Source organism: Camelina sativa, chromosome 12, assembly GCF_030686135.1.
Source record: "Camelina sativa cultivar CO46 ecotype springtype chromosome 12, ASM3068613v1".
NCBI classification, from domain to species: Eukaryota; Viridiplantae; Streptophyta; class Magnoliopsida; order Brassicales; family Brassicaceae; genus Camelina; species Camelina sativa.
The window spans coordinates 40,214,162-40,234,027 of record NC_141891.1 but is presented as its reverse complement, the minus strand read 5'-3'; the positions used below and the strand labels follow the sequence as shown (position 1 = coordinate 40,234,027).

General features: G+C 34.1%; 4 protein-coding genes and 1 long non-coding RNA gene across 8 annotated transcripts; 3 read left to right on the top strand and 2 right to left on the bottom strand.

Moving 5' to 3' along the window:
* Nucleotides 1-3,726: 3,726 nt before the first annotated feature.
* Nucleotides 3,727-5,199, bottom strand: LOC104732869 (putative NAC domain-containing protein 94). The gene is made up of 3 exons (XM_087479709.1): nucleotides 4,881-5,199; nucleotides 4,444-4,787; nucleotides 3,727-4,357 (listed from the first exon to the last, which is right to left on the bottom strand). Exons 1-3 carry the CDS (start codon nucleotides 5,065-5,067, stop codon nucleotides 3,878-3,880), a joined length of 1,011 nt encoding a protein of 336 aa, XP_087335835.1. The 5' UTR covers nucleotides 5,068-5,199; the 3' UTR covers nucleotides 3,727-3,877.
* A 1,336-nt stretch (nucleotides 5,200-6,535) lies between these two features.
* On the bottom strand, nucleotides 6,536-7,803 carry LOC109128026 (uncharacterized). Its single transcript, XR_015574075.1, has 3 exons — nucleotides 7,483-7,803; nucleotides 6,957-7,305; nucleotides 6,536-6,848 (listed from the first exon to the last, which is right to left on the bottom strand). It is a non-coding gene; the product is annotated as an uncharacterized LOC109128026 (long non-coding RNA).
* A 1,090-nt stretch (nucleotides 7,804-8,893) lies between these two features.
* LOC104733982 (paired amphipathic helix protein Sin3-like 5) lies at nucleotides 8,894-10,199 on the top strand. The gene is made up of 3 exons (XM_010453499.3): nucleotides 8,894-9,046; nucleotides 9,394-9,546; nucleotides 9,640-10,199. The coding sequence occupies exons 1-3, from the start codon at nucleotides 9,024-9,026 to the stop codon at nucleotides 9,875-9,877; spliced, it is 414 nt and encodes a 137-aa protein (XP_010451801.2). The 5' UTR covers nucleotides 8,894-9,023; the 3' UTR covers nucleotides 9,878-10,199.
* Nucleotides 10,200-12,120: 1,921 nt separating this feature from the next.
* On the top strand, nucleotides 12,121-15,516 carry LOC104732868 (protease Do-like 8, chloroplastic). Of its 2 annotated transcripts, none has more exons than XM_087478524.1 (13): nucleotides 12,121-12,414; nucleotides 12,837-12,953; nucleotides 13,375-13,460; nucleotides 13,534-13,632; nucleotides 13,724-13,790; nucleotides 13,900-13,975; nucleotides 14,077-14,143; nucleotides 14,227-14,444; nucleotides 14,535-14,602; nucleotides 14,672-14,751; nucleotides 14,858-14,944; nucleotides 15,037-15,144; nucleotides 15,263-15,516. In XM_087478524.1, exons 4-13 carry the CDS (start codon nucleotides 13,615-13,617, stop codon nucleotides 15,389-15,391), a joined length of 918 nt encoding a protein of 305 aa, XP_087334650.1. In that variant the 5' UTR covers nucleotides 12,121-12,414; nucleotides 12,837-12,953; nucleotides 13,375-13,460; nucleotides 13,534-13,614; the 3' UTR covers nucleotides 15,392-15,516. The 2 variants fall into 2 exon arrangements, with proteins under 2 accessions (XP_087334650.1, XP_010450763.1); XM_010452461.2 differs by having other exon boundaries at nucleotides 12,837-12,964.
* A 149-nt stretch (nucleotides 15,517-15,665) lies between these two features.
* Nucleotides 15,666-18,709, top strand: LOC104732867 (DExH-box ATP-dependent RNA helicase DExH18, mitochondrial-like). 3 transcript variants are annotated; one of them, XM_010452459.2, is made up of 3 exons: nucleotides 15,666-15,837; nucleotides 15,950-18,309; nucleotides 18,397-18,709. In XM_010452459.2, the coding sequence occupies exons 2-3, from the start codon at nucleotides 16,016-16,018 to the stop codon at nucleotides 18,449-18,451; spliced, it is 2,349 nt and encodes a 782-aa protein (XP_010450761.1). In that variant the 5' UTR covers nucleotides 15,666-15,837; nucleotides 15,950-16,015; the 3' UTR covers nucleotides 18,452-18,709. The 3 variants fall into 3 exon arrangements, with proteins under 3 accessions (XP_010450761.1, XP_010450760.1, XP_019088872.1); XM_010452458.2 differs by having other exon boundaries at nucleotides 15,701-15,837; nucleotides 15,950-18,321; XM_019233327.2 differs by lacking the exon at nucleotides 15,666-15,837 and having other exon boundaries at nucleotides 15,885-18,321; nucleotides 18,397-18,687.
* The last annotated feature ends 1,157 nt before the right edge of the window (nucleotides 18,710-19,866 follow it).

Sequence of the window (19,866 nt, the reverse complement as noted above, 5' to 3'; positions counted from 1 at the left end):
AAGATTTTACAGCTGTCAAAAATGCTTACTAAATCTACCACGGACAAGAAACCTACCATCACACTCCGAAAACTATTTCAAAAAAACAAACAAGTATACCAAAAATATCTGAAACGAGAGAAGGCTGTCAAATAAATCTGTCGCAACAGGCCATTAGTCTACCATAAATATCTTTTGGGTCATATTGACTGTTGAAGGTGTACGTCAGATATTTTTGGCACACTTAGTTTTTGATACACATATACGTCCACCGATAAGTGTACTAACACTACAAATAAGTATACCATCTACGTTGACCGATAAGTATACCAAGACTACAACTAAGTGTACCAAAAATATCTGACGTACACCTTTAATCAGCCACCTATATAAATGTACCATCAAAGAATTGGTAGACTTTCTCCCAGTTTCCAATATTTTTTTTTCCACTAATGGTATTAGCCGTAATAACGTTTTTTCTCAACACTAGTTTCAAGGGTAGTATGGGTACAAAGTTTAGTCTAGTAATTACCAACAATTGTGTGTTACTTTTGTAAAAAAGAAGCTTTTATGTAATATTCTAGTAACTCTCCCTTATCTATATTAACATTTTCACAGCATTTTTAGCAAAAAAGGCTTAGAGTTGGGCAATATTTACATCATATGCCATTGTAATTAAGACATTTAAAACAAAATAACAGATATTTTATGTTGTGTATGTGGTATTTGACAAAAATAATTATAGGATGTGGTAGAATGGTGGAGTAAGGTTTCATAATGTGGTAGATCTGTTAAAAGACTCTAAACTTTATATAATAAGATTATCTATATTAACATTTTCACAGCATTTTTAGCAAAGAAGGCTTAGAGTCGGGCAATATTTACATCATATGCCATTGTAATTAAGACATTTAAAACAAAATTAATACCTTATTCAATTTCGATTTTCCATAATTGGTTTGGCAAATTTATTTCCAAAGATTTGAAAAATACTAACTGATTTTCCATTATACATGTTTTGTTTTTATAAGTTGTTTAATGTTTTCTATGTTAAAATGGATAGAGCAATTGATGTCAAAATGAATAGAAAAAAAAATAAAAATAAACTAACAATGTATGATTTTATTATACTATATATATATATATATATTTTGTTTTAACCTCCACAAATGATATATGTTTTTTGACTAAAAAAGATGTGTCATTTATAGAGTTATGTCAAATACAAATATATATATCCTGTTTCACAATTTAAATAGTGAATACATCAAATTTAGTCCTATGAGTAATATCAATAATATTACTAACTTTGTGATAATAAAAATAGGTCTGTGTAAATACCGATTTTAGCAATTTAACATATACACAATACTAAAAAAGCAAAAATACTTTATGGAAAATTTTATTTATCCATAGTCCAAACCAAGACTAAAAATAATTACAAGTATGTGATGGGAATTAGGTTAATATTAGTACACTTATATATTTTTACGGGTTGGTCTAAAAACACAAACAATATATCTTAAAACTTAACTTTATATGAAAATAGTTAAAAACCAACATTAACTCGCTCCATCATACTCATATACAAAACTAACTATTTTTTTTTAATAACTAAGAGATTCTGGGCAAAACTAACTAATTTCAAATTGGTGGATAAAATTTAAATAATATTATATGAACTACAAAGTATTATACATATTAACGGATGTTTACTTTCACAACAACTAATTTTGATTGATTAAATTCCAAAATAAAAGAATTTTCATTAATTAAATTCCAATTAAAAATAATAATTTTTACATAGAAAAAAAATTACAAATATCTCAATATTAATTTAAAAGTTTAAAATATATATTTGATCCAACATAATGGTTTTTAGAAAGTTATATAAAATATAAAAAAAAAACATAATCCCGTGGTATACCGCGGTTAAAATCTAGTTTTTAGTATAGTTCAATGTTAAAAAAAATCATGATTTTATTCCTTCACTGGTGAGACACATAATATTCTCTCTTCAATATAATAATACTAGGTAACAACCCGCACTATGTGCAGGATAAATCGATTTAAAGAAAATTATTATAAGTAAAATTATTATCCTAGAACCAATATCTGTTTGTGTCAAACATAATATGTAACTTAAGTTTTTTATTTATTTATTCAAAGCTGCATTTTTTCTTGTAAAAAATATGTTTCACCGGTGAAATCTTTGAATGTGTAAGAGGTTTTCTGGTAGAGAAAATATTGATAAAATGTTACTATTTATTGCAACATGTCTTTTGTGTGGTTTAAAAATTAAATTCATATCTTCTTATGTTTTATTTTGTAATCATAACAATTTTGCATGTTTCTTATCATACTAAATTACTCGATAGTTTAATTATTCAATTTTATTATATGTTAGTAACAATCAGATTCTAAACTAAACTTTTTGAAGATAATCCAATTTATTGATTTAATATTTTTGATTCTATTTAAATCTTTTGAGTTAGTCGATTTGTTAATATTTTCTATAAATGACGGATTATTACCAAAAAAACCATTATGAAAAAAATAATGAAAATTCAAAATAAACATATTCGTGTAATAATACATTTCACTTGTGAAATATGTGAACGTGGTAAAGAAAATATTTATAAAATGTCACAATTTATGGCAATATATATTTTTGTGTGTTTAAAAAATTAAATTTATATTTATAGTTTTTCGAGTAACTATAACAATTTTGCATAATCTAATAATCACTCATTTTAAATATTATGATTTTTTTTGGGTACTAAGTTTATTTATACTGATAAGGGTTGTCTCATTCATTTTTAATAGCACATAAATGAATATACAATTAGAACGTATATTCCTATTCGGTTATCAATATTTCCATTTTTTAATAAATTGTCACACTAAATGTTGAGATTAATTAGTTTACATACTTAGATATATATAAATAATCACACATCATGATATCCCTTAATTTGCTACCATTTTTATATTTATTTATGAATATATATAAATCTATATTTATTGGAAATTAAGTTTCTTTTAATGAGTTAGAGATATTTCAGGGGTAATATACTTCTTTTTATAATCCATTTTAATAACTATTAAAAGTTTGTTATTTAAATTATTATGGTAATAATACTAACATATAACATTTCGTTTTTATATGATTATGTTAATAAGTTATATGTTTAATAAGTTATATGTTCTTTATTTTTATTAACTTTATATTAATTGATATGTTTTTATAGCCTTTTTAGAATATTTTATATTAATTTTAAGAAATCAATATAATTTTGACTTGTATATTTATAAGTAAATTTTAGTGAAGTTTTGCTTTACTATTAAATTTGTGTGAGAAATGATGACATATCTAATTATTATTCAGTTAATTGTTTTTAAAATAAATACATTGGCATAGAACTGTAATTAGTTAAAATATTTAAAGGTATTTTGCTAAAAAGTGTCCTGAGCTCTCTGGCGGCCATACGTCAGCTTTAATCTCAAATGTGCTTCTCTATTAATATTTAGGAGATTTTTATAGTGTAATGTAATTTAACTTGAATACTTATTTGCAAGGAAATTTCACGGAGTACACCCCCAGCTGTCGCATAGTAAAATAGCTTGATACAAGGAAATTGTTTTTGAAATATTTTAATTACAGATAAAGGAAATATATTTACTGTCAACTACTCAGTCAAGAATGAGACTAGAACCAACTTGGCCATCAATAACAAATAATTAAAAGTTGCATAATCGAAGTCTTTGTTTTTTCTTTTAGGTCTTCAAGAAACCAAAAGCTAAGCAACATTTATATAAATATAACAGACGATAAAAATTATACATATTATTAGCGATGGCCTACACTAATTCAAGTGTTAATAGTGCCTATGATCTTTTAATTGTTAGTGGAGTACGACGTCGCCGACATCTCACTGACTGTCGTCTCCTCCTCCATCACCATTGATCTTACATTCGGGAGCTCATGAGTCAACGCTCCGGTCAAGTTGTTGAAGTAGTTATTCTCATTGTTGCTCAGAAACAGAGTATCCCCTGTTTCACTGTTTCTCACAAACAGAGCATCCCCTGTTCTGGCTGTATTGTACGGGACTCCGAGCATCTGAGACGCGAAATAAGCAACAGCTGATTCTGTGAAGCTTGTGTGTTCGTTGACTGGAGAAGTGATAAGGTTTTGTCTTGTTGATATGTGGCTGAGAACGTCTGATGAAGCTAAGAGAGTTGTGGTGTTGTGTGATTGTGACTGTGAGTTGTATTGGTTAGTGTCAGGAATCGTTGGATAAACCCAAGATTGTGGGATTGATCTTTGTGATGATACTGCATTCGTCTTCTTGAATATTCTACATATCGCCCATGCATCCTACAAAAGAACTGATTTATTAGGAGTGGTGGGTTCCAAATAAGCTAATGCGGGTAACACAAGTTAGGGCAAATCCGATAACTTACGCTTGAAGGAACCTCTTTACTGGTGTTGTTGTCGTTGTTAAGGTTTTGCTTCTTGTTATTGTAATTAGGATATGTTGAGTGATGAGAGTCAGATACGGAAGGGAGACGAAATTCGTGCATCATCCAATCGGTTTTGACTCCTTTAGCAGCTCGACCACGGTAGAACACTAGCGACTTCTTCAGACCGATGCATCGAGTCGAGTCCAATGAGTATATAGGCCGGTCTGTTCCGGTTGCTTTCCAGAATCCACCTCCAGTTACTCGGTTAGGCCTCGTGCTGTTCCGGTATTTCCTGTCTCTTGGACAGTAGAAGTACCACTCCTTCTCCCCCATCGCCGCAAGCTCTTTTAAAAATAAACATCGATTCAAGAAAATGCAAAATCAAGACTTTTGTTTTCCAGAGACTAAAACCAAAAGGTAAGAGTTTTGTGGCTTACTTGGGAGATCCCATGGATCGTATTTGTAAATGTCGACTTTCTTGATGAGTTCAAAGGGAAGAGATTTGTGTAAAACCTTCCGTTTCAAGTAGAAATTTACGAGTTCTTCATCAGTGGGATGGAACCGAAACCCTGGTAAGACGACGTCGTCATATCTTTCTATGTTGTTACTCTCTTCATCATCCATGTCTACCAAAATATTTATGTAGTACACACAACGAAGAATACATTAACCAAAAGATAATGAAGATAAACAGAGAGATTTATAGAGGAAATCGAGAGAGAGAGAGAGAGAGAGAGAGAGAGAGAGAGAGAGAGATGAGGAAGTTTGGGGAAGAAGGAAGAAGTTTCTTAGAGAAGAAGAAATGTGTTCATAGGGAAACGATAATTGGACCAGAAAGGGAAACGATAATTGGACCAGAAAGTGATGCGTAGATATAAGACCAATGTCTCTAGACTAAGTGGAGATTTATGCAAGAAAGATATGTATGAATCTTTGAGTTTCGTCGTTTCGTAAAATATGAAATCGCAATTCCCCAAAATTGCTTCATTCCATTCCTTGTCCATTTAAACATCAAAATACAAAATGAATATCCATATCATTTTTATGTCTACCAATATGTTCATGTTGTAGTACTTTTTTTTCCTTAATAATATGCATTATGGAGGTTATGGAGCTGAGAAAAAAATCAGCATATGCATTATGCGAGTAGGATTCAAATCTGGATAGTGATCCGATGATGACATTATGTTATGTTTTTCTCATTATGTTAAAATTATTGTAGAGAAAATTTTAAAATTTATCTATATAAATGATTTTTCCATTTATGATGAGCATGCATGTTCAAATAAAATGAAAAGTTTGTTCGTAAAAGTGGATTTTTGATATAAAATAAAATATGCTACCAGTAATCTTAAGGTATTTTATGTTTAGTCCAAATTACGGTCTCTTATAAGAATTTTCGTTTATTTATTTAAGGCTATAAGCCTATAACCAAAGCATTCACATATATATAGAGTAAACATGTAAAACTTGAACTATATATATGTGTAAGTAAATTTTTATCAAAATCAAGATTTGAAAACCTCAAGATAGTTTCAGTAGAATAATTTTAAACAATCAAAACACATATACACAGCTTTAAGATATTTTTAAGATAAACAAGTGCAATTTTCTGTTTTCATATATGCTATTGCTTTTTTTTTTGGTATAGAAGAAAAAAAAATAAAAAAAAATCCATGGTAAGTCAAAATAGGCATGGGTAAAATCGAAGGCATTGCTTAAGCTTGCTATAAATGTCGCTAAGTTTGAGACATGTAAAAACATAATGTAGAAATGAAGATCTCGTGGTAAAAACACGATGAATTAAAAAACAAATTCAAGATGGGAGAGGTCCAAAACTAAATAGGCATGGGTTTTAAAAACCAACGCAACACAAGTTTGGAAGTTTGGTCAATAGCTTTAAACCTAAGCTTTGTATTTCTCTTTATATGTGAAACATTAAAGTTATAACCCTCGTCTTCTTGACCAAAAAAAAAAAAAAAACCCTCGTCTTCATAAAATGTTTATATACTTATTAATGTTGTCAAAATCCAAGTATATTTATTTAGATGACGTCAAACAAAAAAGTTCATACAATAAGTACAAATGTTAATTTCAGCAACAAAAAGTTCATAAACAAAAAAGTTCATACGCATCCGTCATTATGTTCCCAAGTACAAATGGTAATTTCGGCAACAAAACAATAACCAAAATACTATCAATTGAATCACAGAATTTTAATCCAATAAAAATCCCTAAAAGCAGAAACTGATGAAACAATAAAATCACACAATCAGCCTGTATCGGGCCTCATCGTCAGAGACAGAGGAAGAGGATGATAAAGGAGGTACACTTGCTTCTCGGTTCAATACACATTCGCCTTCGCATGGTCCTATGAATAGTTCTTCCGAAATGATCTCTTCAACCTACAAAATATAAATGAGGGAGACATTTGAGTGAGATAAAAAAAAGAAAGTGATTGTGAAATAAAGAAATGGATATTTTTGACAGGGTACAATGACTTGATTACAAACCTTGATAGCAAGACTCACGGAGACCTTGCACAAAACAATCGCATCATGCTCCACCTATGAAGAAGATTTTGAAAAATCAAGAAGCAAACCTGCAGTGTTCTTTTAGTTTGAAACTTCGTAAAGCAAAACTCCTCCATCTTCCACTCAGGCCTCACGTCGTTTGATTCACTCTCAGGAAAGAAGTTGAATGAAGTCTTTAGACCAGTGCTTGTGCTGCTCTTATCGGTTAGCACTTTCTTATCACCTCCTGAAACCCATATCCCGCTTGGAGTGCTCCGTTTTGTTTCACCAGCAGTGCTCTTACGAGAGAAGAAGTACCACACACAGTTTGATTTCAGCCTGGATTTGGCTGAGATAATCAACAAGAAACCAGACGCAGTTCAATCCAATCATTCCAGTACAAACCACAATCCAGTTTCATCCTCATTGAAGCAGAGAGTCACACAAAATAGCCTAAGCAATTCCATCATCTCAGATTTCAATTAAAAGGGCATCGTGGCAAAAGATTCGAGAAATTATGACGAACCTATTAAATCCCAGGGATCGTGGTTGTAGAACTCGACATCAGCAATTGCATTGGGATAGCTTTTGTTCAACAGCTTCCTCCTCAAATAGTAAAATAGCAATTGTTCATCACTCGGTTCAAATACGAAGCCTCTAGGAAGCAACAGAGAAGTTATCGGTGCCGTAGCAACCGTGGAAGACTCCGGCGCCGGCGTAGAAACGGCGGCCATAGATTCCAGAAATCCGCGACTTGCCTTTAGGGTTTCTGAGTTTATCTGTTTGAATCAAGATTTCGCAAAAATTAAAACGAAACTGGATTTATATCTGTTTGAACCAAGATTTCGCAAGAGTTAAACGAAACTGGATTTAGAAGTACTATGGAGGAGGATAACGTAAAGAGAGAAGCTGAGATTGGAGACTACCTTCGACTCCAAGAAATGGTTTCTTTCTTCGTTCCCGTTTTCGCTTCGAAAGGCAGAGAAACAGTACTTCTAATTTTCAGAAATTACTAAGTCATGGAAAACAACATCCTCTACGTGAGGTAGAAGGTTCGCATTACCAAATCAGTATTTTATTTGTAGATCGAACCCTCTAAGTGAGGTAGAAGGTCCGCTTTACCAAATCAGTATTTTATTTATTGGTTTTTGTAAATAACCTATTTATTTTGTTAATCAATATATTACATTTTAACTATAATAATGAATGATGATGTTTCTAGTTTGACTAATACAGCGGCATCAAATCCAAATTCTTCGAAAAAAACATAGTATTAATGAGAGTGGAGTGACAACCCTCTGATTGACTGAAACAGAGACAGGTGTAAATACAAATCCAGCAACGATGAAGTAAGAACTAATAAGGAGGTTTGTTACTTACGTGTGTAGGTTGTATAGTCAGTCTCTTGTTGGTTGCAAGTTCTCTGTGAACTCTATTATTTTGAAATATAAAAATAGCTAAAGCACATTCGTTCTTCATGCCTAAACGGAACTGAAACTAAGAAAATACAAACAAGAATGCTAATAATTAAGAACTTATTATTAGCATACCAACGTTTTTGTAATTTCCACTTATTAACTTCCTATAGAGATTATTGTAACTTCCACTTATTAACTTCCACTTTTTGCAACTCAACTACACTGAAAATTGTCTAATAAGAAAAAATTAAAAATAGATGCATACCAATACCAATGTCGCAGTCAGTCCCAGTGGCCAAATACTTAGTTTTAGAGCCACGCTTCTTGAGTTTAACTTTGAGTATGATGCTCAACGGAATGTGCATTAGTCAAAACTCTCCTTCCACCCATAATAATGAAACCACTACAATAACAAATCTAAACCGGCCCTTAACCAGAACCAATCGAGATCCCACCCAAACCAAACCAAAACAACCAGCTAGAGTTATAAGACAAAAAAAAACAAAAAGTTTCGAAATATACCAATATATTGCTTTTCCTTTTGGGATTAGGGTTCACGAGAGAGAGATCTTCTCCTCCACAATTCTTCCTCGTCTATATTGTTCGATTGTGTCTAAATTCTTCTCCAATTTCTCTGCTTTCCCTGTATATGATGGCGCTTACCCCTCAGACGTGAGTTTTTTGATTTTTGACTTCAGTATATTTTTTTTTATCATATATGTATGCTTGTATTATATAACGCAATTTCTTGTGTCTGTGATGCTTGGGGTTTATAATCGAAACTGTAATTGAAAACTGCGGTGTCATACCTCATTGATAATACATGTATTGGATTTTGGTTATTGTTTTTGTTGCTGCCTGCTGAGACTGAGAGATGTTTTCTATTTGTGGCCGATTGCGATTTCACGTGATAGTCTCTTGTTGTTTGATTTCATGCTTTTCAAAAAATGTATGTTAGATTTCAGGTTATTGCAACACTATTATATAACACTTAAAAGGTTTTGAATAAAAACTCTTAGGGTTGGAGTCGGAGGAGCTGTTGTTGCTGCTAAACCCAACTTGACAAAAGAGGATGCCAAGAGATTTCTAAAACAAGTCAAGAGAGAGTTTGCTGACAGTGTAGGAAAGTATGCCACATTCCGTCAGCTCATGATAGATTTCAAGGATGGCAGGTTGGGATATATTTAGATATCTCTCTCACAGTAAAATTTGTTACAATAAGATTTGATAATAAAAATCGAATGTCGAATTCTGTTTCCTTGCAGGATCGACATAGATGCTATGCTTTTGAAGGCTAAAGAGTTGCTTCAAGGACATAACAAGTTGAGTATTGGTTTCAACGTTTTCTTGCCAGAACAAGATAAAGTAAAAGTCGACGAGGGTGACAATTTATCACCCGATGACGCTTTCATCGACAAGGATAGTACTGTAAACCAGACCATAAGGCAGATTGTGAAGATCAACTTAGAAGATGGGAACACGGACCTCAGAAGGCACGCATGAAGATATAATTCTGGCTATAATAAGCTATTCTATTTCTTGATCGGTTGCTAGAACTCTTATATGGATTTTTTTTTTGGTTCTGGAGCTATATTGATGAGAGTTTAGGTCCCCTCGAAAACAAAACAATACCCAATCACTTACCTGCAATGTGGGTCTCCTTATATGCACTGCTCTACAGCCCCTACTTTGTCGATCTTGAAAACTAGTTCTAAGTTCTCTCATCTCACCTTCCTGTGCTGACCAAAGCACACCTCAGCACATATTCTGACCACACACTATATTTTGGATTTTACAGTACTAAACCATTGGATCTTAAAGATTCTCTCACTTTCTTTATTCTTTCTCATGAAGCTGAAGAATCATGTTGGTGTGATCTTGTCTTGATTTCCAACTTGCCAAAAAATGCAATCATATCTACTGAATCAACTATTTGCAGATACGATGGCCAAGATGTTTAATGGATTGAGGTTTACTGTGACAAATCTTACTAATTATGTGATGTTCAGTGTACCCTTTTAAGGGTTATAATCCCAATCTTCGTTGATTGTACTTGTGTTTGATCTGCATTTAAACTAATAAAGCAGACATGTAGCTAGGAAAATTTACACCAAAAAAAAAAAAAAAACCATGTGCAGGTAATATGCAGAAAAATTAGGATTGTTGTTTTTTCTCCTTTCTTTCTCTTCATCACTATGTGTGGGCTTGTGGGATCATGAGCAATGCAGTGGCCGCATCGTCATCTGAGGAAGATGATGAGGTGTCATGTAGCGTATTGTCTCGGCCTTCTTGTTGGACATTGTTCTGAGCTATCTCTGTCGGCTGCTCAACCTAGGAAAACGTACTGAAAAATTAAGACGGGAGAAGAATTTGGAGATAAAAAAAAAAGAAGCAGTAAATAAGGTCTGTACCATGATGGCCGGATTGGGTTCCTCCTCCTTGTTCCTCTTAAACAACTTGCACAAAGAAAAAGTGTCAAAGTTATCCAAGCGATACTCTTCCATGCTCCATGAAGTAAGCTTTTCCTTTTTGTCAATATTCCTAGTGTAGAAATTGAATTGCTTCATTGTCCCGCTGAGATCACTGTTTTGATCTTTGAACTCTTTCTTCTTAGAGCCACCACCACCCACCACCTTCTGTTAGCTTCACTCTCCACCTCCCATGTGGAGTCACCCGTTTTGTTCTAGAACCGCGGTTATACTTCCTTGCCGGAGGAAAGAAAAACCATACATTGGTGGTGGACTTGAGCTTTGACTGCCCTGAAAGATTATGATTGTATGTAAGTAAAAGAGATTGTTATAACTTAACAAGAGTTGAAACTTATAACTGTTAAAACTTAATAAACCCTGAATGATCATTAATTACTAGACTAAACGAGATACATCAATTCAAGATTCTTATTTGTGCAGATTAGTTCATACACAATCTAAAACCTTAACGACTCTAGTTGATTACTTACTACCAAAAAACTACCAAAGTTTACCAAAATCAGTTCAAGAAACAGAAAGAAATCGAAACGCAAACCTGGTAGATCCCAGGCTTCGTACTTGTAGATATCCACCTCCGCAATTGCATCAGTAAAATCCTCGTTCGACACTTTCCCGTTTAGGTAGTAGAAGAGGAGATCATCAGGACTGGGTTGAAAGAAGAAACCAGGAGGTAGTGAAATCGCCATTTGATAAATCTCAGGCGTAGTCGCAGCCGTGGAAGACACCGGCGCCGGCGAAGATACGGAGGCCATAGATTTAGTAAATGCGCCTAATGCTTTAGGGTTTCTGAGTATCTGTATTCATCCAAAATTTCAGTGCTCAGACGTAAAATTGGAATTTGATTACTATGGAGGATAGTCTAAAGAGAGAAGCGGAGATCGGAGGTTACCTTCGTCTCCAAGAAATGGCTTCTTGTTTTAGGGTTTTCTTTTCTGACTCTCTTCCCTCTATCTCGTCCCTTGGTTTGTTGGTCCGTGAAAGAGAATAATAATAGGCCCTCTAGTCGAATGAGAGGTTTCACTTTATAAGGATTCTATCGACTTACAGACACACTCTCTGTAATTTACTGATTAAAAAGGTGCATTATTTTACCATTTTATTTAATAAATGTAAACGGGGTTTCTTTCTTTTATTTATCTTCTAAAATATTTCTTGTAATTGATTCTGGTAATGTAAACAAAGTAAGATAATCATAGATACAAATTGGGCCAAGAAAAAGTAGATAATCATATATACTGTAGAATTTTAATACTAACCACTTAAGAGGGGCATTTACGGAATTCAAGTATCTCCTTCTTCCACAGCTACACAAAAAAAAAAAATTATCCAGGTTTTGGTTGCCCATATCGATTGGTGTCAGAGTTTTCCTGAGTTTGGTTCCAGGTAGTAGTAAGGAAAGATGCAGCAGGTAATAGCATCTTTCTCTTTGAAACCTAATCCGATCAATTCAACTGAGAATGAGTTTGTGGGTCGACGACAACTTCTTTCCTCCGCCTGTTCCAGAATTTCCCAAGGCGACGTCGTTTCAGACCCACCCGTTTCTTCAGTCAAGTAAGCCATTTGAGCTTCTTACATTTGCCAAATCTTGCTGAAAAATTGTTCCTTTAGAGTTGGGCTCTAAAATTATGACTTTTCTTTTTTTCATTACGGTTCTTAGTTTTACAAAGAGAGTTCAATTAATAGGTTACTGAGTGTGTTATTAAGAATGATGATGTTATGTCTGATACTCTGTTTCAGTGTTATGAATTGTTTCCAAAGATTGTAGTGAGAAATCACCGTAAAGATTTAACTTTTAAGACAATCTTTTCAATTTTTTTGGTTAGTCAAAACTAGTAATTTTGTTGGTAAATGTAAGCTATGGGGTAAACTCTCAGTTTCGAACTTTGTATCAGCCATTTATTAGTGTATGTTATTTGTTGTTTTCCTTGGAATTTTGATGTTTATGTTAGCTTTTGGCTGTTATTTTTCGATAGGATTAATGGAGATTGGAAGTCGAATTTGCATGAGTTAGCTGTCAAAAGTGTCCCTTCGACGACAAGGCGTATCTTGTTGACAAGTTTTTTCATGAATTTGTGCTATAATCCTTCAAGGTACTCATCAGGTCTGCACCTAGTTCAGCTTTTTTTTTTTTTTCCTTTTTCTTCTAACTCTTTGTTTTCAACAATTCGATGAGGCAAAATTTGTATAAGAAGCTTAATTGTCACAATGAGACCGTTGTAGTTCCTAGTTAGTTATGATCCAGAGTTCTTAGTTGAAAGGATTTTGCAATAGTCGTGTTAGATTTCAGAAGCTCCTTTGAAGTAGAACTACCAAAAAGAAACCCTTTTTTTTTTCAATATCAAAGCAGCTAACAGGATTTTTTGCACTAGGAGATAACATGAGTCATCATGATCTAGTCTTAGCCTTTTCATAACACTTTAAGTTTCTCTGCTTATAGTGAGATGGTTTTCATTGATTCATAAGGATATAATTTTGATTGTTGAGTATGCTCTCTGTGGTGAATTACTACAGCCTTAGCACTTGGTGATCCATCCATTGCGACAGTTGAAGATGTTAGTCCACCTGTTTTCCCAGCTGGACCTCTTTTCCCTACTGAGGTTTGTTTCTTTGATAATTGTAATGGAAGTTTCAGGTTTTGATGGTTATATTAAGATTCTTTCTCTGTTTCAGGGGAGAATTGTCCAATTGTTTGAGAAGAATACTTATTCCGTTGTCAACATATTTGATGTGACATTACGACCTCAGCTCAAAATGACGGGTGTGGTTGAGGTACTGTTTTCTCAGTACTAAAAGATCATCCCTCTTTTATGTTGTTATCGATTGTTTTGATATACAATTACACCTCACAATGTAACCGTAGATACCCGAAGGAAATGGCTCTGGAGTAGTCTGGAATGGAGAGGGATATATTGTGACCAATTATCACGGTAAGATGATTTGAATGAACTGTGATCGAGTGTTCATGTGCTTGTAGATGGGCTTGGATTGTAGATAAATGATAATATTGTAAGTTTAGCTGTATCTTCTGCTGAACAGTGATTGGCAATGCCCTTTCAAGAAATCCTAGCCCCGGGGATGTGGTTGGCCGTGTGAATATTCTAGCATCTGATGGGTGAGCTTTGTTCTCGCCGAGAACTTCTCGGGGATGAATTATTTCAGCCGTTTATAGTCTTTAGTTATTCTCATCTCTGCTCGTTTGTGAAAAACTTGAAGGGTACAGAAGAATTTTGAAGGCAAACTTGTCGGTGCTGATCGTGCTAAAGATCTTGCTGTCTTGAAGGTATGCTCTATAATGTTGTTATATTTGTCAACTAAAGTTAAAAAGAATCAACTGCTCACAATGATCTTACCATAAAAACTCAGGTAGAAGCCCCTGAAATACTCCTGAAACCGATTAAAGTTGGGCAGTCAAATTCTCTAAAAGTTGGGCAGCAGTGTTTAGCAATTGGAAACCCCTTTGGCTTTGACCACACCCTTACGGTTGGTGTCATCAGCGGTCTTAACCGTGACATTTTTAGTCAAACAGGAGTTACCATTGGTGGTGGAATTCAAACTGATGCAGCCATTAACCCGGGAAATAGGTACGTCTACAGTTTCATACAAAAAGAGGAAATCTTGTAGAAACATTTCTATGTGGGGTTTAATGGATCTTTCTTCATTGAATGTTGCAGTGGAGGTCCTCTGCTTGATTCAAAAGGGAACTTAATTGGTATCAACACAGCCATATTCACACAGACAGGTGATTTATCTTTGACTCACAGAATCATGTAACAATCCATTATAATATATTTACTCCTGACTTCAACAGGAACATCTGCTGGTGTCGGGTTTGCAATTCCGTCATCAACTGTATTAAAGATTGTTCCTCAACTAATCCAGTTCAGTAAGGTAAGCATGGATACAATCCATTGTTCTGTTTTCTTAATCAGGCTTTCTTTCGCCTTCCATTTTTAGAACTTTTTTGTAATGTTGTTACTATATCCAAAAACTACAGGTCCTTCGAGCTGGTATTAACATAGAGTTAGCCCCTGATCCAGTAGCTAATCAACTCAATGTTCGTAATGGAGCCCTTGTCCTTCAGGTATGTAAAACACTTCGTACTCTAAAACCTCGAAACCGGTTGGTTTATTTGATGATTATGATTACAAGTGCCGTTTTTTCATGCAAAAACAGGTACCGGGAAATAGTCTAGCAGAGAAAGCAGGCTTACATCCGACATCTCGGGGTTTTGCTGGTAATATAGTGCTTGGAGATGTCATTGTTGCAGTTGATGACAAACCCGTAAGCTCGGTGAACCTCTTAAATAAAAAACAAGAAAATTATTCTCAAGTTTTGGTTGTTTTGTCATTGTTTCTTGGAAAGAAAAAGATATTTCTGATTGTTCTGTGGTTTTAATCAGGTGAAAAACAAAGCAGAGTTGACGAAGATATTGGATGAGTACAGTGTAGGTGATAAGGTGAAACTTAAGATCAAGAGAGGAAATGAAGATTTGGAGTTACAGATCTCACTGGAAGAGAAAAGTTCATGAGAGAATAGCAAAATTACAATCCTCTGAACTGTAATGTCAATGGAAAAACAAAAAAAATATTATAAATATTTAAAATGTTTCTAACCAAATTTTTACTATATTGCAATGATTTTTTCAATACTTAATTTTCCAGATGTATCACATGATTTAAAAAACTTGAGCTATATGCCTATATGAAAATTTCCATTGGTGAGTATTATAAGATATAAGATTTTTTTTTTTATGTAACCATCATCTTAATAAAAACTTAAAAAGTTAGAATTCATAAAAAAATATATTAAAAAAAGAATTACTAGTGTTTAACTGTTTGTCTCTCTTTTTGTATTAGTAATTGTGGGAACTATATAAGCGAGTGTTGTTGTTACCAGGGTAGAATAAAAATGGTGTAGGGTTTTACTTCTCTCTCTTTAAAACGCCCACCATCACTTCTCTCTCCCTCTCTCAAGGTACGCTTCGACCTCGAGCTCGTTTTACTATTTTTAGTCTTCTTTGAATCCAACAAACCCATATGGAGTAATACGATAAAGGAGGCGACTTTTTTTTTTTTTTCTTAAACAGGGTTCAAAACTACACTGCAAAATTGTCAAATCTCAATTCTTTTTTTTTGGATTCGAGTTCGTGACCATGGCGAGAGGCGTAGCTGGAGTTTTGCGTAGAGCATATACTTCTAGGGTTAGGGTTCTAATTTCGACTCGAAATTTGCATTCTTTTAGAGAAACCGAATCTAGATTTCTTGGTAATCCTGTTTCTGATGTGCCCACGAGCCGGTTTGGTTCGGAGAATCCGGTTCGGATTCGGTTTCCATGGAATGATTACAGATGTGGGAGCTTTGTGATTGGTAAAGTTAGGGACTTTTCCTCTACTGTGGATAATAACGGGGGAAATGATGATATGGAAGATTGTGGAAGAAGTGTTGGTTCTGGTTCTGAGAGTGATGATTACGATGAGGAAGGTGTGGTTAATGAACTTGGTGAATGCTTGATGAATGATTCAGCGGTTTCTGAGAGTAGTAGCGAGGCAGCTCGTGCTTTGAACGATCGGTATCAGGATCCTGTGGATTTATACAGAGAGCTTAGGGAAAGTGAAGTGCGTTCTAAGCTTCAGCGTAGTGAATGGGATACTTTACATGAGATTTTCGGGTATTTTGCACAGTCAGGTAGGGCGGCGGATCAGGCTCTTGCGATCTATATTGGGAAATCGTTTTTCCCAACTGCCGTTAGCAAGTTCAGGGACTTCTTCTTTGAGAAATGTAGAATTGAGGTTGTTCAGGATCTTGTTCCTGTTGGGCCAACAGATGAAGCTGTTAAGTTTTTGTTCCCTGTGTTTGTTGAATTCTGTATTGAGGAGTTCCCTGATGAGATCAAACGTTTTAAGAGTATTGTTGATACTGCAGACCTCACGAGACCCGCGACTTGGTTTCCTTTTGCTCGAGCTATGAAGCGTAAAATCGTGTACCATTGTGGACCGACCAACAGTGGCAAAACGTACAATGCTTTGCAACGGTTTATGGAAGCTAAGAACGGATTGTATTGCAGCCCACTTAGGTTATTAGCTATGGAAGTTTTCGATAAAGTAAATGTTCTAGGGATATACTGTAGTCTCTTGACTGGACAAGAGAAGAAACATGTTCCGTTTGCCAAGCATGTTTCTTGTACGGTTGAAATGGTTTCTACGGATGACTTATATGAAGTGGCTGTGATCGATGAAATACAAATGATGGCGGATCCTAGTAGAGGTCACGCTTGGACAAAAGCTTTGCTTGGATTAAAAGCTGATGAGATTCATTTGTGTGGAGACCCGAGTGTTTTGGATATTGTGCGTAAGATGTGTGCTGATACAGGGGACGAGTTAGTTGAAGAGCATTACGAGAGGTTCAAACCGTTAGTCGTAGAAGCTAAGACGTTATTAGGAGATCTGAAAAATGTCAAGTCAGGGGATTGTGTTGTTGCGTTCTCTAGAAGAGAGATATTTGAAATTAAGATGGCTATTGAAAAACATACAAATCATCGATGCTGTGTTATTTACGGTGCATTGCCTCCTGAAACGAGGAGACAGCAAGCTAATCTGTTTAACGATCAAGAAAACGAGTATGATGTTTTGGTTGCGAGTGATGCTGTTGGAATGGGATTGAATCTTAACATAAGAAGGGTTGTATTTTACAGTTTGAGCAAGTATAACGGCGATAAGATGGTTCCAGTTGGTGCATCACAGGTAAAACAGATAGCAGGGAGAGCTGGAAGGAGAGGAAGCCGTTATCCAGATGGGCTTACAACGACGCTACACGCAGAAGATCTAAACTATCTAATTGAGTGTTTGCAACAACCATTTGATGAAGTTACAAAGGTTGGGCTTTTCCCCTTCTTTGAACAGATTGAGCTTTTCGCTGCACAAGTTCCAGATATGGCCTTTTCTGCGCTCTTGGAGCATTTTGGAAAACATTGCAAACTCGATGGTTCTTACTTCCTGTGCCGTCATGATCATGTGAAGAAAGTAGCGAACATGTTGGAGAAGGTACCAGGATTGTCTCTAGAAGAACGGTTTAACTTCTGTTTTGCACCGGTTAATATCAGGAATCCGAAAGCGATGTACCATCTGTTTCGCTTTGCTTCAACATATAGCCTAGATATGCCGGTTAATGTTGCTATGGGGATGCCAAAGGGTTCTGCTAAGAACGACACCGAGCTATTGGCTTTAGAGAGTAAACACCAAATATTGTCTACGTATCTTTGGTTATCTAATCAATTTGAAGAGAAGAACTTCCCATTTGTGGAGAAGGTTGAAGCAATGGCGACAAATATTGCAGAGTTGTTAGGTGAATCGTTGATTAAAGCTTCTTGGAAGATGGAGTCAAAAGAAGAGAAAGTGAAAGGTCAAAACAAGGAAAATAGAGGATATGAAAGACCAGCTTCACTAATCAAGTTAGTCAATAAGTAAGTACTTGCTAGATTTTTTTTTTGTATGATATAATTGTGGATTTTTGCTGAAAGCTTTGTGTATTGTTTCAGGCGTAAAGAAGAAGAGTTTGGTTTGAAGGAAATTCCCAATAAAGTAGTTTCTTAGTGATTTTGCAGAGACAAGTAATGGTTAAATTACTAGTTATAGTAATTGTTAAGCAAAAGTTTTATGGATTCTTCATTCTTTCGATTTTTATTGGTTTGAATCTTTCCAAAAAATGAATCTTCTTGTGAATCCAGAAGAGACAAGAGTCATCAAAGAGGTTTTCTAGATGTTACTCATATGTAAATAAAGTGTAATAAATTAGAGACCATTAGAAAGTTACATTTCTTCACAATAAACTTTTTCTGATTTTGTTTCTTATTTTACAAAGAGAGTTCAATTAGTAGATAATTGTGTTTGGTATTTGTTTCTTTTATATTCAATATATACATTACAAATGGGATATATTTATCATGGTACATAAAAAGTAAGAAGAGATATTTAAGAATGACAATTCTAGGTTTAAATTACCACATCAAAAGTTAACTATCAAAAGTAGCATTTGTTTACACATTAATTTACTCAAATATAGGTTAACCCACCAGCATTACTAGACTTTTAGTCTTTAGTGATATTAGGTTTTGAACTCACGCCCGTGAGTTTATTTGATATATTTTGATGAAAATTATATATACTTACTCCGTTTCAAAATATAAGAAATGATTATTTTAAAAAAGTTCAACAAATCATAAATAAAACTGCATAATAAAAAATATTAAACTAATCTAAAAGTAGCATAGAAACTTGAAAACATCTTATATTATTAAACAAAAAATATTCTCTAAAACATCATATATTATGAAACGGATGGAGTATATGATTGATGACAGTAATGAAATATTATCTTATAAAAAACTGAAATTAGTATTATGTAAAAATTTAAATTTCAGATACACAATTTTTAAAAATATAAAAATAAGCTGTGTTATAAAATCAAACCAGATCAAAAAAATCATGAATTTAACTCAACGTCTAGGTGAGGCGAATCAAACTGGTGACCTCACATGTTCTTAACCATTTCTTTGACCACCAGAAAAACGAAATAATTTTATAATCTTGAATTTATCTCGATTTTCATATTTAACTGATCGCTACCACCTATGTTTTCGTTTTTTTTATTCAATGTTTTTTTATTTTTCATTCTTGTCATTTTCATTGTCAAATTCTATGGTAGTTGTCATCGTTACTTTTATCTGGTTCTTCGTTATACTCTTCTTCTTCTTCTTCCTTGTCAACTTTTTCACATTCTTCCACTGAAAAATCTTTTTCTTAGACTACCATATAACTTGTTAACCATCAAACTCCAATACTAAAATCATTTCTTTTCTCATTAAATTTGTGCAATTCATAAATACCAGCATAGTCAACACATGCATCCAATTATTGATAATTTCATCCATATGCTTATTCTGTTTTAGATCTACACGTATTAAAACTTCTCAAACAAAAATTCTTACTCGCGGAGAAAGTAATATGAA

Bases quoted from the DNA above. Each gene is read 5' to 3' on its own strand.
- LOC104732868 (XM_010452461.2), top strand. From the start codon at position 12,263: ATGCAGCAGGTAATAGCATCTTTCTCTTTGAAACCTAATCCGATCAAT. The intron at 14,603-14,671 runs GTGATTTATCTT...TGACTTCAACAG, and splicing joins AGCCATATTCACACAGACAG to GAACATCTGCTGGTGTCGGG. The intron at 14,945-15,036 runs GTATGTAAAACA...ATGCAAAAACAG, and splicing joins ATGGAGCCCTTGTCCTTCAG to GTACCGGGAAATAGTCTAGC.
- LOC104732867 (XM_010452458.2), top strand. From the start codon at position 16,016: ATGGCGAGAGGCGTAGCTGGAGTTTTGCGTAGAGCATATACTTCTAGG. The intron at 18,322-18,396 runs GTAAGTACTTGC...GTATTGTTTCAG, and splicing joins CTAATCAAGTTAGTCAATAA to GCGTAAAGAAGAAGAGTTTG.
- LOC104733982 (XM_010453499.3), top strand. From the start codon at position 9,024: ATGATGGCGCTTACCCCTCAGAC. The intron at 9,047-9,393 runs GTGAGTTTTTTG...AAAAACTCTTAG, and splicing joins ATGGCGCTTACCCCTCAGAC to GGTTGGAGTCGGAGGAGCTG. The intron at 9,547-9,639 runs GTTGGGATATAT...GTTTCCTTGCAG, and splicing joins ATAGATTTCAAGGATGGCAG to GATCGACATAGATGCTATGC.
- LOC104732869 (XM_087479709.1), bottom strand. From the start codon at position 5,067: ATGGATGATGAAGAGAGTAACAACATAGAAAGATATGACGACGTCGTC. The intron at 4,788-4,880 runs GTAAGCCACAAA...TATTTTTAAAAG, and splicing joins CGATCCATGGGATCTCCCAA to AGCTTGCGGCGATGGGGGAG. The intron at 4,358-4,443 runs GTAAGTTATCGG...GTTCTTTTGTAG, and splicing joins GTAAAGAGGTTCCTTCAAGC to GATGCATGGGCGATATGTAG.